At 38.3% G+C, this 16,759-nt stretch overlaps 2 protein-coding genes and 1 long non-coding RNA gene across 9 annotated transcripts in view; 1 reads left to right on the top strand and 2 right to left on the bottom strand.

Moving 5' to 3' along the window:
• The window catches only part of LOC147331903 (chaperone Ric-8A), a 22,870-nt gene extending 21,204 nt beyond the window's left edge, over positions 1-1,666 (bottom strand). The window contains exons 1-3 of one of the 2 annotated variants that reach the window (XM_086288233.1): positions 1,530-1,666; positions 1,068-1,166; positions 194-241 (exon numbers count right to left, since the gene is read on the bottom strand). In XM_086288233.1, the coding sequence (XP_086144359.1) occupies positions 194-241; positions 1,068-1,157 (138 nt within the window). In that variant the 5' untranslated portion in view covers positions 1,158-1,166; positions 1,530-1,666. Of the gene's footprint in view, positions 1-193; positions 242-1,067; positions 1,211-1,529 lie in introns of both variants that reach the window. The other variant, XM_086288232.1, reaches the window with a different exon arrangement.
• LOC147331902 (uncharacterized) lies at positions 1,644-16,759 on the top strand. Of its 4 annotated transcripts, XR_015128742.1 has the most exons (5): positions 1,644-1,781; positions 9,936-9,999; positions 10,154-10,276; positions 10,918-10,981; positions 11,393-16,759. It is a non-coding gene; the product is annotated as an uncharacterized LOC147331902 (long non-coding RNA). The 4 variants fall into 4 exon arrangements; XR_015128740.1 differs by having other exon boundaries at positions 10,154-10,981; XR_015128739.1 differs by having other exon boundaries at positions 9,936-10,981.
• prr12b (proline rich 12b) overlaps positions 1,936-16,759 on the bottom strand; it is a 67,931-nt gene continuing 53,107 nt past the window's right edge. For 2 of the 3 annotated variants that reach the window (XM_086288229.1, XM_086288230.1), the window contains 4 exons: positions 8,801-8,898; positions 8,455-8,586; positions 3,843-3,938; positions 1,936-3,327 (listed from right to left, as the gene is read on the bottom strand). In XM_086288229.1, the coding sequence (XP_086144355.1) occupies positions 3,193-3,327; positions 3,843-3,938; positions 8,455-8,586; positions 8,801-8,898 (461 nt within the window). In that variant the 3' untranslated portion in view covers positions 1,936-3,192. The remainder of the gene's footprint in view (positions 3,328-3,842; positions 3,939-8,454; positions 8,587-8,800; positions 8,899-16,759) is intronic. The other variant, XM_086288231.1, reaches the window with a different exon arrangement.

The following is a 16,759-nucleotide window of genomic DNA, read 5'->3' as shown; positions in this document are numbered from 1 at the left end:
CTAAAAACAAATAGCAAAGAATCAGAATACTCCAGTGACTGCTATAAGCATGCTTTATAATATACATTTAGAGATCACGCTAAGAGTCAAAACACAACTGACAGGGTGCTGACATGAGAGTGGCTGAAGGCTATGGCAAAGGAAATATAGACGAAAAGAATGAAACTACTGGAGAGAAGCACACAGAGCTGACCTTTTGCCTCTCCTGTGCCTCAGTGTTGAAAAAGAAGCACTCTGCATACTGTGGAGAAATGAAAGAACACAAGCAGTTAGGAAAACGGAGAAAAGCCAGATCACAGATTTGCACTGACAAAGTGTCCTAGAATATAGGAACATCAGTCAAACTGCGATTTGATAATGGCAGTGCCAATTTAATTTCAGAAAAACAATATTTTAAGGATACTCGTTTTTCATATCATTTCTTATTCATTCATATTCATTTTTTTCTTTCTTTTTTCAGAGAATAGCAGGTTCACAACATAGATATATATATAGATAATACATATTTTTAATAATGACATACACTCTTAAAAGAGCAACTGGAAAAACTGTTTTTTGTCAAAGGTTGAATGATTGAACCAGAATTCCTTCAGCAATGCAGCATCATACAGGTGGATCCTGCTGGAGGCAGAGCAAAAATAGGGACTAAGGTGTTGGCTCTGGCTCAAAGACCGGAGCTGGCGAGGCCACTCAGACCAACACGGGCACCATGACAGGAACTAGAGGGGTCAGCTCTGGTTCTGGACTAGCCAGGCCAAGAAAACTAGCTGCTGTGACAATCAACACTGACTCAGTCTCTGGGAAAACCGCTAGAAGCCACCAGATTCTAAATTTGTGCAACGTCCAATTTATAATGCTAATTAATTGTGTCTAATATATTAATGCAAAGTCACTTTTAAATAAGAAGAAACCTGATTTTTTTGCTGAAGTGCTGTAATGATTATATGATGATAAGTAATATTTAAAATTTTTAGCTTACAGTGTCGAAGGTACAGAAAAACTGTTTCCATTGTTGCATAAATAAATACTTCTATAGCAACACAGTAATTGTAACAGAGAATAGTGACCTGTGTGTTGTAGCTGTTGAGCAGAAGCTGCACGCTGTCCTGGTCTCTGCGGACGATGCTCTCAATAATTCTCTCTATGTCTGGAACCATGCTTCAAGCCTCAGCACAAAACAGGATGAAATCAAAGCCAAATGCAAATACAACTAAAAGACGATCAGACAGGACAGAAATTTATCACCAAAAATAAGTTTCAAATAAAAAGTTTTAACTAAGTATTTTAATGAACTTTGATAATGAACTAACTTCATTCAAATATGATCTGAGATAAAGTACAATCATTAAAGCACATGTCAAATTTGACAGAACAATATCTAATAAAAAATTCAGTGCTTGTATAAATACATTTGCACGATAACCATATACTGGATTTTTTTTGTTGTTGTTGTTGTATCTATGAAGTGCTGAACGACACTGAAGTTTCCTCTGAGTTTTACAACAGTAACCCAGACATCTTTCACTCACCTGCTGGTGTAATAAAGAGAAGGACACACAACCACTGGCAGCTTCTTATCACCGAAGAAACCTTTGAAGCAGCTAATCTTCTTTCTCTTCTCTCTGTCCTAGCCCCACCCCTAATTTCTATAAGCTTTGGATTTACAGCACTACAACCACACAGCACACTGATGAACTGTGTCATTCTCTCTCTACTGCACACTTACACCCCACAGTTCGGTCTTCCCATGAGTGCTTGATTCGGTCGGTGTTCCCAAAAAGGTTTGCCATATCCTTTTCTCTCACTGACCTGGAGCTTTGTCAGTATTCATTTGCATATTGTGGACTGCTTAGGTTTAATGTCCTTGTGTATCATGTTTAGAGAAACAGATTACAAAATAATCCTTACTAGGACTCTATGCTGAATTGGATTTGCATCACACGATTCCTGCTTGAGATACAAAGTTCCTGAGAGGAAGATAAATAAACTGTACTCCACCCCATGCTTTCGAATGTCTGATGGATGAACTATTGTTAGAGCTCTCAACAAAGAGTAAGGCTAAATTACAGAAAAAGAAGGAACACTGCTGCCTTGTACAGCACAACTGAACAGTTGTTTTAAAGTGATGCTATCTACAGTAAACTTAAATACATCAATTCAAACGTTTGGGCAGTGCCTTTGCATTAGCTAAAATCCACTTAGCTATGATGCAAACATTCTTGAAAAGACTTCAGCTCAAGGCTATTGATTCATTGGGGCATTTGTTATTTTCAGAGTTTTAATGCAGTATGTCCAATACAGCAATTGCATGTACTGAAGAGCCACTGGAAACTAGAGGATGAAGTAGCTGTACAATATTTACAAATCAGACTCTGCAAGAATATCCTCAGAGAGTTCAACTTATAGGAAAACTCAGCAGCAAACAGAAAAAAAATATGACATTAAATACTGATATTAAGGGTTTATCATCATTTTAACTCATACTTCCTTTAAGAAAGCAGTACTTCATTCTTTTTGTATTCTTCTTCATTAAGGGAATTAATCCCAATCATTCATTATCTCCTGAAGAACAAACAGAAACATCATGATTTGGTTTTAAATATATTATCGTCCTGCTTTTTTCTGATGCAGATAGAAAGAAAAGACATTCACACTGTCTTTTTAAACCTCACTTTCATCTCACTAAACCATTCGTTTTAGCTTAGCTTTGCATACGGGCCATTTGGTTTTACACCTATAAAACATTTTTCAAAAATGTGAACTGCAAACAATTCCATCTGAGAAAAGTACATTTAAAAAATGGATTTGTGTAAATTATACAAACCACATTAAATACATATTTTACTTACATACTTACATAAAAGACAGCTTGCACATATATATCCATGCTGTGTAAGTCCTGACAAAAGTCAGCTTTGTAGTTCTAATCAAATAATCTTTCATTGACTTTTGGGGAAATCCATTGCTTTCCAATAGTTCACTAGCCTTCATAAATTGGTACAATAGTTGGACACAGCAATAAAGCAAATACTTACAATGGTAACCTTCCCTTTAAAAAAAAATAGGGGCCACTCTCGTTGCATTTCTGGCGTCCAGTTTCTGATTGCTTTGTTTCACACATTCTGAACACCTCCACCTACTTAATGCTGCAGGTGGATGTTTGTTTTTGGAGGCAGAGGTTGTGATCGTCCTTTAGGTCTTTGCACTAAGAGTAAGCAGTTCCATGAAAGAACTGAAGAGGCTCTCAAGCCAGCCTTGGTTCGCCATACACTGCTGCACCACCTCCTCCTGGCCAGGGTCCTCCGCTGCCTGCTCTATATTGTCTGTCTAGTCAGAAAACAACAGTTATGTTACAGTATCATGGCTAATGATAATGTCTATACAGTGTGTGTGTTCACACTTATACATCAGTGTTGTCACTCTGTAGTTCCAAAGAAGCTACAAAGGACTGGGGAGCTTTTAAATTTATGCGGTTAGTAAGTAAGTCAAATTTATTTATATAGCACTTTTCACAGATAAAGATCACAAAGTGCTCAACAGTCAAATCAGAAATACAAATAATAATATAACACAATGATCAAATTAAATAAACGTTTGTTTGTATAGAAATGTCTTCAGCTGCTTTTTAAGAGTCAATGGAGTCTGGACAGTGTAAAGACAATGGAAGAGAGCTCCACAGGCTTGGTGCCTGAAAGCCCCGATCCCCATGTGCACGTGGGACCAACAGGAACTTCAGTAACTTTGTTAAACCAGCCATATAGGTGGTTTATGTTATATCATTTATTGTATCCCTAATATAATACACACTGGGTATTATAGCAAAAGTGCAGCAAAATCCTTACCTCCTTCTTGCAATGCAGGAAGGTGTGATATTTGTAGTGGTGAAGAGAATGATACAGACTGTATATCCGGCAAATGTCAATCGAAAGTTTCATATCCTGAAAATGGTGATAGAAAAAGAATTGAGTTTCTTTCTACTAAAGTCTTTCATCTTAGTAATTACAGTATTATTTGAAAAAGTACAACTAATGATCAAAGCAACACAAGATTATTATTAGATATTATTATTAGACTCAATTGGCTTCTCTCAAAATGTAAAAGAACCCACCCACCACTTTAATCACACTCTAGATCTTGTTTTAACATATGGCATAGAAACTGAACATTTAACAGTGTTTCCTGAAAACCCTCTCCTGTCTGATCATTTCCTGATAACATTTACATTTACAATAATTGATTACACAGCGGTGGAGAGTAGACTTTATCACAGTAGACGTCTTTCTGAAAGCGCTGTAACTAAGTTTAAGAATATAATCCACCCACTGTTATCATCTTCAATGCCCTGTACCAACACAGAGCAGAGCAGCTACCTGAACGCTACCCCAACAGAGGTCGATTATCTTGTTAATAATTTCACCTCCTCACTACGTACGACTCTGGATACTGTAGCTCCTGTGAAAACTAAGGTCTCTAATCAGAAGTACCTGACTCCCTAAAAACTCCCTGAAAAGCCTTCAGTTAATCCAAAATGCTGCAGCAAGAGTCCTGACAGGGACTAGAAAGAGAGAGCAGATTTCTCCTGTTTTGGCTTCCTGTTAAATCCAGGATTCAAAATCCTGCTCCTCACATACAAGGTCTTAAATAATCAGGCCCCATCTTATCTTAATGACCTTGTAGTACCATATCACCCTATTAGAGCACTTCGCTCTCGCTCTGCAGGCCTACTTGTTGTTCCTAGAGTATTTAAAAGTAGAATGGGAGGCAGAGCCTTCAGTTTTCAGGCCCCTCTTCTGTGGAACCAGCTTCCAGTTTGGATTCAGGAGACAGACACTATCTCTACTTTCAAGATTAGGCTTCAAACTTTCCTTTTTGCTAAAGCATATAGTTAGGGCTGGACCAGGTGACCCTGAATCCTCCCTTAGTTATGCTGCAATAGACGTAGGCTGCCGGGGGATTCCCATGATGCATTGGGTTTTTCCCTTCCAGTCACCTTTCTCACTCACTATGTGTTAACAGACCTCTCTGCATTGAATCATATCTGTTATTAACCTCTGTCTCTCTTCCACAGCATGTCTTTATCCTGTCTTCCTTCTCTCACCCCAACCAATCACAGCAGATGGCCCCGCCCCTCCCTGAGCCTGGTTCTGCTGGAGGTTTCTTCCTGTTAAAAGGGAGTTTTTCCTTCCCACTGTCGCCAAAGTGCTTGCTCATAGGGGGTCATATGATTGTTGGGTTTTTCTCTGTATGTATGCTTGTAGGGTCTACCAGAGGTGGGACCAAGTCATTGTTTTGCAAGTCTCAAGTAAGTCTCAAGTCTTTATCCTCAAGTCTCAAGTCAAGTCTCAAGTAATGTCAGGCAAGTCAGAGTCGAGTCTCAAGTCACTGGTGTAAAAGTCCGAGTCAAGTCACAAGTCTGAAACTTTGAATTTCAAGTCCTTTCGAGTCTTTAAAAAAAAAACAACGAAAAAATAATGTTGCAGTTATGCTAAATGTAAATATTAGACCATGTAATTTTTTAATCTGTGTTTTTCTCAACACATGACAAAATAGTGAACTTAGAAAATATACACAAATTGTGAAATTGCACCTCTTTAGAATGCAGCTCAATTAAACCTAGCTCCAAGAATAATTTTCACCGACAGTTCTGAGATAAGCTGCATGTTATTCTTGGATGCGGTTGTAGGACCGGCTTTAAAATCGCATGACAAAAATATCATACATATTAAAAAAAACTGAATCACCAACGTAGCCTGGAAAACATTTGCTAGTTAGATGAAGTCAGCTATCTCATCTTAGCATATTTATATGCATATTTATAATCATACGGTTCTTGGAGTGAGTGCACACACTCATGAAGTTTAGTAACTTCTGGTCACTGCAACAAGCCCAGGTACAGTTTACTGACGGATGGGTGCAGGACCTTGAAATGCACCGTGTAGAACGAAAGACCATCGTACGTATCATAAGTTTACCAGTCTCACAAATCGTCTTCATAAATACACATTCGTTAACCGTTTATTAATAGGACCTTTCAGCTCAACGGTAATTAATTAGTAGTGGAAATAATTTCTGGTACCCATCACAGAAATGTAGCAGTGACAATAATACTGTATGCTGTAATCGTACTGGGCAATTAGTGATACAAAAAACCTGTTTTATCCTGTGAATAAAAGTATATGTTTTTGTCAATGTACCATAATAACAGAAGCGAAACGCAATATTGTGTCAGGACAATTCACTATTTATGCACAATAAACAAAGGAGCATAGCGCGACAATTTCTGTTCAGCGCCAGACTTGCTTGTAACCTATATCACCAATTATGTTATGAAAATGACGTATTAAGTACTAAAAGACACTGACCTTTGTGTAAATGCTTGGAGCAGACTAACCTGTGAGCTGTAGTGTTCTGGGACGTTATATTTGATCTTTGAATGGCTGCAATCCAGACCATCCGTCGCGTCTTTGTTACTTTGGAAACATGGCTCGAACAATTTCTCTTCAACGACGTAATCCGATAACAACCGATCTCTTTACCCGTCGGCTTCCTGTGGCTGTCATGCGACCGGCTATTGCAGTTAATAATACAACGGCTTCTTGACATTTTTGTGTTTCTTTTTATCGCTGTATAACTGATTTTAATTGAAAGCCTGCGTGCGCTAGTACCACTTGCCACGAGTTCCCAGAATCCTTTGCGGTTCTACCCGTGAATGACGTCACATTTTCAATCTCTATATAATATGCATGTTAAATTTTATATTTGGGGTGAAATATCAAGTCTTTTCAAGTAAACCGGTTCAAGTCCAATTCAAGTCCCAAGTCATTGGTGTAAAAGTCCAAGTCAAGTCACAAGTCTTAGAACATTTTTTCAAGTCAAGTCTAAAGTCATAAAATTAATGACTCGAGTCTGACTCGAGTCCAAGTCATGTGACTCGAGTCCACACCTCTGGGGTCTACTGTACAATATAAAGCGCCTTGAGGCGACTATTGTTTTGATTTGGAGCTGTATAAATAAAATTGAATTGAACTGAACTGAATTAAAGAAAGTTGTACACATAGTAGGTAACCTAAGTATTTAACAAAACTGTGATGTTTCTTAACCCTTGAGGTGATGTTGTGTTTAATTCAGTTCAATTCAGTTTTATTTATATTGCACCAAAGAAATAAAACTGAAGGTGAAACTCAAGGTGCTTTATAATGTAAGGTAAACAGCCCATAATACCACAGACAAAACCCCAACAATTGTATGAACTCCTGTAGACAAGCACTTTGGTGACAGTGGGAAGAAAAATCCCTTTTAGCAGAAAGAAACCTCCGGCAAAACCAGGCTCAGGGAGGGAGAGCTACCGCTACCAGCTGAGGGTGAGGGGAGGAAGACAGGACACAAGATTCATGTTTCCTTTTTACAAAAAATGTAACAGTTTCTTTCATTAAAATTAAAAAAAGGTCCCTCTGGTGATGGTGAAGGGTTTTATAGTTAACAAAAACTAAACCTAAACGTGTTAAACTATTTATTTAGTTAAAATAAAAATAAAACCTATAATTTTTAAAATAGATTTAAACTAACAAAAAATGTTTGTGAAAAAGTCAATAGAAATATCCTTAGTGTCTACAAAAGGTTATATGCTTTTCTTTTACTGATTGTAATTGTACTGACTGTACTGAACTGTGTGGATTTTTCTAAATCTTGCCTCTGACATATGCCCTGCACATAATAATTATTAAAAAGATTCAGACTAACTGGTGTGATGATGTACTCATGTAGTGTGCAAAAGTTTTGAGTCCATTATTTCTTTATCGTTAGGAAAATGGGAAATGCATTATATAAGGTAAAACCAGAGTTTGTACAATTCTAAAGAGCTTGACAGTCTGTAAATATTTGGTTATGACCACCTTTATTCTTCAACACAGCCTCACAACACAACTCTCTCAGGCAAGCTACCCTGTATTTCTTTTAAGTCGTCTTCAGGAATGATTCTCCAGGCTTCTTGAAGGACCTTCAAAGTTCTTCTTTGGATGTTGGTTGCGTTTTGTTCAGGTCTCTTTCAAGACCATTACACACTGCCTCAGTAATGTTGAAGTCACTGTCATGCTGAAAAATAAAGCTGTTGCCAATAAGTTGCATTCCAGATGGTAATGTATGGTGGATGAAAATCTGACTGTAGGTTTATGGTTTCATTATTTCGTCAATTTTGACAAGATCCCCCAAACCACTGGCTTAAATCCCTTTTTATACTTGAATGATCCATAGGTCAGTGTTCCACAACCAAAAAAATATTTCCTCTAAAAATGGACTAAAAATTAGTGAAAAAGCAGCCAAGGTCAAAAGAAAAACTTTGAAAAACCTTCAGAGCGATTAGACAGCTGTTGGATAACAACAGATTGCCTTTCAGCTTGTAACACCAGGCACAGGGTATTGACTACATAAATGTGCAGCGTCATAGCTTTTTCTCACCTGCTGCTTAGGAATGCTCCTCTTGATTTGGTTGAGAGTCTTGCGGTTGTAGCCCTCCCCACCAAGGTGAACTTTGACAACTCCAGATTCCACAGGATCTGCTGTCATTTTGGGGAATATATGTAAAGCCTCCTGGATGATGAAAGTAAATTGGCGTCATGAGACAAAGGTCACGTTTAGCTTAAGGCCACAAAGAATCAGATTTCTGCAAAGAAATGTTTTCAGTTAACAAAAATATATCTGGTTTAACACTTAGACTATGGGGAATCATCTTCAACAAATCTCTGAAACAAAGTGATTTAAGAAGTGCCAAACAAAACCAAAACAGAAGAATATGAAGCTTTACCTGGTGCTGAGCACTCATGTTGACTCTCCTCAACAACTTCTTCTTCTGTTCACTGAGCATACTATCAATTTTCCTCATGGGCGGGAGGTATAATTCATCTGATGTGTTAAAGTAGTAGAACACTCATTTACTTTTAAACCTTACATTTTAATTCATGTCACTGCAATTTTCAAAAGACTCTTGAAATGATGCCAAGTAATTTAATTAGTAGTTTTCCATACTGGGTACACTAAAAATAACAATAAAGATGGAGCATGCTGTCTTTGTCTTAGCAACTTATTTGCACCATTTTATCTTTAATTATTAAAAGGTCTTAAAATTCTTGAAATCATTTGCATGGGTCAGCAGTTCATCCCTATCATAACCACCAAGACCTCGGACAGTCTGAGGACGTGGTTAAATAGAGTCATTCCATCTATTTAAGGGAAACAAAACTGAACATAATGCATACGAGATGAAGGCCTATCAAAATAAAACAGGAAGTAACTAACACTAGGACTAGGACTAAGATATACTGACTTGACATAATTAAACATGGAAACCAGATGAAAATGGAGAAAGGACAAAGGAGACCACACAGACACGGGGACATAAATGGGACATAATGGGGAGACAGAAAGGAATCACAAAACAAGATAATTTAGAATACAAAAAGAGAATAATACATCACAATGGAAAATAACAACCTACTAACATTACCAAATAAAAAGGCTTAACACAAGAGTTCTGAAAAAAGGAGCCAAACCCCACAAAAAACTCAAAATACCCAGGACAATGACGGGTTATTGTTTGTTTTACTCTATCCCTCATTTCAGTTATGCACTGTAAAATATAATATTGTGTTTAATTAAAAATATCAAGTAGACTGAGCTCAATTTTTATCAATTTGTTATTAGAACTCAGTTTAAACTCCTAGGACCTGCGTCCACATATGTGGACATCACATTTTCGGTTGTCTAGACCAAAATACTACATTTTGCTCTACAAGGGCCTGATCCACTTACGAGGACATTATACTGCCACTGTTCTATCGAAATTTTAAACAAATATCCTCATATGTCAATCTCATTTTTCTCAGGAACAAAAATTAGGTAAAAAAAAAAATCTGGTAATTCTTTGTTTTTACATTCATCAGGTGCCAATCAGCCCAAATAGCAAAGAAAGCATGCTGTGGAAGAGTTCGGGTCTTAGGAGGTTAAGTAAGTTACCAGTACTTTTTATTCAAAAAGCTGATAAACTAAGTTTATTTGAGTTGTCTTAAATTAGGAAAACTAAGTAAGCAGGAAATGTTGCTTCTCAGTGAGGAAGAATAAAACGATATGGTTTGAAAATGCCATGTCGTCCCTCACACAGCTCAGTCCACATGTTCATGATGCCTGCTTTTTTTCTGGAATATGTTGAGCAAACCTGGAGAAGCTTCAGCTCAAGAGATCATTGTTGTCATTGCTGTGATTCTTTACGTGATACTCTGACTTGGTGAGTAAATGTTTACTCTTATTCAAACTGTTTTTGTGGCTTCTCTCAGTTTAGCACCAGGTTTATGAACTTGCTAGCTAACTGGTGTTAGCCTAGCATTGCTGCTGCCTCTGGGCTCATGTTACTTAAAAATTAACCCCACAGCTTTAAAAATGTTATATGAAAAGCTCTCTGTGAAATTTTCTGTTGACTGTTTGAAACAGAAACGTGAGCAGCTACTTGATAAGATAGGGTGACCATATTTTTTTAATGGTGAAATTAAAAAATGTGATATAGGCTTTTACAAGTCAACAGGGGCAAAAAAATAACATAAAAACCTCTGGAATTAAATAATGGTACAGAAATAAGGCCTCATCTGTATAAGAAAGATTACCAGTACCGGGACGGTACGAGGGAAAGTTTTTTGCAGTTTGTCTGCAAAGCTGCAGTTGTGCTTTGGCATCTTTTAAACACCACTAGGCACTGCTGCATGCTGTCTCTCCCGTCTGTGAGCACAGAACAACAACTCACAAAGCAGCAGCTCAGGGATGGAGTCACACATATGGGTCCTCTGTAGGAAAAGCCGGACATTTTCATTCATCTTGAAAATCCCCCTGAATGCCCCAGACAGAACATGATCTTTTCCTGTCTTCTCTTATTAGACTTGAGATATGACTGCACTATGCTGTTGCTGACGACCCCAGTAAATTCTACAAGACATGCTGTGTAAGTAAATACAAACACTGAGAGTTTGGTCTGCATTTATTCAAAGATCATATCCCATAGACTTAGTTTAGAGGGACCACACTGTCTGCACTGTATATAGTGAAGTCTGCAAGTTTTTGAACAGTGCAATTTGTTTTGTGCCCAAATTATTTTCCAGATCATCAGAATGAAAGTTATTGGCCATGTTTGCATGGCCAATAACTTTAAAAATATGCTTTCATAACATTAATGTGTGTGGGGTGGTGGTCACGGCTATCCAGACTGACAGGTGGGACACTGAATGCCAGCTCTCCGGTGGGGACGGAGCCTGAGGTTGTCTAAATTGGGGTCTATTCTATAGTAAATGAAGAAAAAATGTTTTAAGAAAGCAAATATGTTGGTGTTCTAAAAAATATGTTTGTTTGCTTGCAGGACACCAGGAGAGATGAGTCCTCCGTCAAAGATTGTCAGTGAAGATGGTCGCCTGCAGGTTCAAGCTCATTGCATCTCCAACCCACATCCACTGCCACTGTACTGAAGGGAAGTTAAAGACTTTCTTCTGCACCTACATTTGGATCACCTCGATCCATGATAGTCATTCAGGCAGTGATGCCTGGACTGGAAACAAGCCATCCTTAAAATATTAGAATATACCAGCTCCTGTGTTGGAATGAAAAACAAATGTGTTGTTTAAACTACAGACAATAAATACATTTTATATTGATTATATCAGTAAGGTAACTTTCAAAACAAAGTTGTGGTAGGCCTAAACTTAGTTTCAGAATAATTAAATCTGAGACTTTGTTTCATTGTAAGATTATAACAATGATGGTAATATAACTGTTTGTTGTTCAGCAGAACAGTGTCCAGCATGCTGGCTCATATACCTTTTTACATTTGAAAATAAAAGTTGGGCTGATTTTAACACCATCACAAGAAGTGATGTTAAATGTTAATTATTCTCTTGAATCATACTTGCATTCAGCGTTATATTAATATAAGTGTTGTACTAGAGATGTCAAATATGATAAAACATAATGCAGGGCTCTAGAGTGCGACCAATTTGTTCGCAAATGCGACCAAATTTTTCAATGGTGCGACTAAAAAAAACCCTAGGTCACACCGGTGCGACCAACTGTTTGAGTAAAAAAAGAAAAGTCTCCATGTGGTCAACAACAGACACACATTATGCCTCTATCGTGATCTAAACCAATCAGAGATAGTCAGGAGCGGGACCTCTCTGATTGGCTGTGGTCCTGTTGAAAGTGCAGGTGGATAGAGAGAGGTGGGTAGCTTAAATAAAGCAGTAAAGCTCAAAAACTATTTCAACAACCACCAAACAGTAAATGAGAGCAGGTAAACGGATTCCACACAAAGACGTAAACACAGAGCGGACCTGACGCATCAGAGTCAGTGAGCTGTCGGCTTTCTCACCCGACGGCCCGTACACGGACACGCCGTCGGGGCTGAAAGCCGACAGCTCACTGATTCTGATGCGTCGGCGGGTCCGTGGTTTGTGTTTACGCCTTTTTTTGTGCTGGATTCTGAGCTGCAGGTTTTATCTCTCTCCAACCAAAATTCACTGAACCAGCAGCAAAACAAGATCCAAACTACAATTCACATTTGATAAATGTCGTCAGGAATTCCCTCCGACTTTTGCTGTTTTGCTTCCACCACAATAAAAATCACACTTCATGCACAGCTCTCTCTCTCTCTGTACTTCAAGAACAGTTTCCCGTCTCAAATCTCAATTTTTGCATTATTCATTCACTTATTACCCTACCAGTCTACCGTCGTTTACAGCACAGTCTGCTGCTGTCTTTCTTTTTTCTTTTTTTTTTTAGCTTAAATGACCTCAGACAAGAATATACTGAAGAAATGTATACTTTTTAAAATTGTGCAAAATTGCAGAATATTTTTAGGGTTATCTGCTACAAAAAGGCAAGCCAGTAAAATCTGCTTCATGTTTTTCTGTTTATCCTCAGTTACTTTGACACAAAGGCCTCTGCTGTGATGCTCACACCTCTGATAAAGTCTCACATGTATAAGTACTGATAAATGATCAGAAGCAAAATTGAATCAAACCGGGACCTTGTGAATCGGAATCAGATGGATTATAGAAATCAGTGATGATACCAAGCCCTAGTGAGTAGCCTAGGCCTGACAGAATGGATGTAGCTGTGGGTAATGAGAAAAGATGAAAAGAACGATTGATAACTTTTTTGTTAAGTTAAGGCCTGATCCGTCAGAAATTCATAGCCAGCTCTGATACAGAGCCATCAATCTCTGAGCGCTGAAAAAGCAGCAGTGTATCCAGAAAACACAATATATGCTGCGATAAATGCACTGCTCAAGAGTCCCCTCTAACACTGCCTTTCTGTGGCAGGCAGCAGCAAACAGGTCGTCAGAGGAGGTCAAGATGATGATTAAGTTTAGCATTGTCTCGCTCTGCGGTAGAGTATCACTTCCTGATCTGCCATGGCTGACGGCCTGGGGGTCAAGGTCCACCGAAACACAGCATTCCACCCGCAAGCTAATGGGATGTGCGAGCGGTTTCACCGGTCACTCAAGGCCACACTCCGGCTTCCTTAACAGGTGACGACTGGGTCGACCGTCTTCCTTGGGTTTTGCTGGGATTGCGTAGCGCGGTTAACGAAGACCTCGGGGAATTCTTAACTGAGACATTTTGGACTTTGGCAGGAGGTTGTCTCTGTTGACAGACTTAAGCCAGCACATGTTCTGCAAGATGATCAGGTGGTCCCGGCCCAGGCCCCTCTCCACGGCCGCCCACCTGCCACCGGGCTGATGGATTCTGCCTTTTCCCCTAGGAGCGCCCCACAACCAATGGAGCCCGAGTTGTCTGCAGCTTTTTCTGACCGCCAGTGCCAGCCTTGCTCCCGGGCTGGGTTTCCCTCAGCCAGTTCCCCACCCCCCCGGTTCAGCCGTTCAGGCCGTTTGCTTAAAGGGACTAGTTCTGCTGGTTGTTAGGGCATGTGTGGTGGACCACTAGAGGGCTCCACTCACACCCAGTGTTGAGGAAGTGTGTGTTGCTGTGTTTTGTGGCGCGATGTGTTCAGTTGATGTTGGAGAGGAATAAAGAAGGAGTGAGAATTAAGAGCTCTGTGTCGTATATGCTTACCTCCACAACATGACTTAATAATTGATCAACAAATCGATTTACTCTGCCTTACAGAAACCTGGTTGCAGCAGGATGATTATGTTAGTTTAAATGAATCAACACCCCCGAGTCATTCTAACTACCAGAAACCTCGAAGCACAGGCCGGGGGGGAGGTGTGGCAGCAATTTTTCACACCAGCCTATTAATTAACCAAAGACCCAGACAGACTTTTAATTCATTTGAAAGCCTGATGCTTAGCCTCGTCCACCCCAGCTGTGAAAATCAGAAACCAGTCTTACTTGTTATCATCTATCGTCCACCTGGGCCTTACACAGAGTTTCTGTCTGATTTCTCAGACTTTTTATCTGATTTAGTTCTGAGCTCAGATAAAATAATTATTGTGGGTGATTTTAACATCCATGTAGATGCTAAAAATGACAGCCTCAACATGGCATTTAATCTGTTATTAGACTCAATTGGCTTCTCTCAAAATGTAAAAGAACCCACCCACCACTTTAATCACACTCTAGATCTTGTTTTAACATATGGCATAGAAACTGAACATTTAACAGTGTTTCCTGAAAACCCTCTCCTGTCTGATCATTTCCTGATAACATTTACATTTACAATAATTGATTACACAGCGGTGGAGAGTAGACTTTATCACAGTAGATGTCTTTCTGAAAGCGCTGTAACTAAGTTTAAGAATATAATCCACCCACTGTTATCATCTTCAATGCCCTGTACCAACACAGAGCAGAGCAGCTATCTGAACGCTACTCCAACAGAGGTCAATTATCTTGTTAATAATTTCACCTCCTCACTACGTACGACTCTGGACACTGTAGCTCCTGTGAAAGCAGATGACTCGTAAGCTGGAGAGGATCATCAATTTAGCCTGGAGAAATAGTTTGTTGCGTTATAAGAAAGCCCTCCACAAAGCCAGAACATCTTACTATTCATTACTGATTGAAGAAAATAAGAACAACCCCAGGTTTCTCTTCAGCTCTGTAGCCAGGCTGACAAACAGTCAGAGCTCTGTTGAGCCAACCATCCCTTTAACGTTAACTAGTAATGACTTCATGAACTTCTTCACAAATAACATTTTAATCATTAGAGAAAAAAATTACCAGTAATCATCCCACAGATGTAATATTATCTACAGCTACTCTTAGTACCATTGATGTTAAGTTAGACTCTTTTTCTCCAATTGATCTTTCTGAGTTTTGGAATGGTTAAAAAGCTATGTAGGGAATAGGCAACAATATGTACAATCAGAATCAGAATCAGAAACTTTATTGTCATTGTCATGAGAACAACGAAAATAAATGAATATAAATCTAATTTGATGGATATAGCTTGTGGAGTACCTCAAGGTTCAGTACTGGGTCCAAAAATGTTTATTATGTACTTAAATGATATCTGCAGAGTATCGGAGATTTTAAAGTTTGTAATATTTGCAGATGTTCAGGTGTGGAGTTGCCACAGGTTTTGGGGATGATCACACAGGAATTAACGATATTAAAGAAGTGGTTTGATATAAATAAATTATCATTGAATCTAGATAAAACCAAATTTATGTTGTTTGGAAACCAAAAGAAAAACATCCAAGTAGAAATATGTGTTGACAATGTATATTTAGAAAGAGTAAATGAAATAAAATTTCTTGGGGTGATCATTGACCACAAGCTCTGTTGGAAGCCACACATTACTTATGTTCGGGGGAAATTGGCACGGGGCATTGCCGTCCTGGGGAAAGCAAAGCATATGTTGGATCAGAAAGCACTGCACATTTTATACTGTGCTTTACTACTGCCATATATGAGCTACTGTGTAGAGGTCTGGGGAAACACATACAAAAGTAACACACAAACAATAACTATAATACAGAAAAGGGCCATTAGATTAATAAATAATGTAGGGTACAGGGACCATACAAATGCACTCTTTGTCAAAATGCAAGCTATTAAATTCCAAGACTTGGTGAAGCTTAAAACAGCACAAATAATGTATAAAGTAAGAAATAAATTGCTTCCCAAAGAAATCTGTAAATTGTTCATAGAAAGAGAAGGTGGGTATAACTTAAGAGGGAAATGGAATTTAAAAATACAAAGTGCTAGAACAACTTTAAGAACTATGTCTATCTCAATTGCAGGAGTTAAATTATGGAACAGTCTAACAGAAGAAATAAAAGACAGTCAAAACATAAAACAGTTTAAAGTAAAATATAAAAACCTAATTTTAAATAAGTATAAGAATGAAGAAAACGGGGTTAACCCAGGACGGTAATGTTGCTGGTAATGGTGTTGCGGTTCTTTTTTGTTTTTTTGTTTTGTTTTGGTTTGTTGTTTTTCCATAACTTGTGTATCTGCAAATATACACATTCTGTATTTTTCATATGAAAGAAACTATACTGTGGTGGGGCTTGCTAATTTCTTGTTTTTGATTTATGTATGTTATGTTTTGTTTTACTTCATATGTTTCATATGTTGTTTGTTTAATTTAAGACAAAAAAAATTTAAATGAATGAGAGGTAAAACTTGAGGGGGTAGGGACAAATAAGTAAATACTTCAGCCTACTCCTTTTCAAACAAATAATGGAATGATATTTTGTAATGATTGTGAAGGCACATGTTTGAAATGTTTGAAATAAAAATGAACTGAACTGAATTGAACTGAA

Source organism: Aulonocara sp. 'chitande type north' Nkhata Bay, linkage group LG4, assembly GCF_057382095.1.
Source record: "Aulonocara sp. 'chitande type north' Nkhata Bay isolate Kocher_YH1m ecotype deep benthic linkage group LG4, A_spYH_male_GT1.1, whole genome shotgun sequence".
In the NCBI taxonomy this organism is placed as follows: Eukaryota; Metazoa; Chordata; class Actinopteri; order Cichliformes; family Cichlidae; genus Aulonocara; species Aulonocara sp. 'chitande type north' Nkhata Bay.
This window is presented reverse-complemented; position numbering and strand designations above follow the sequence as displayed.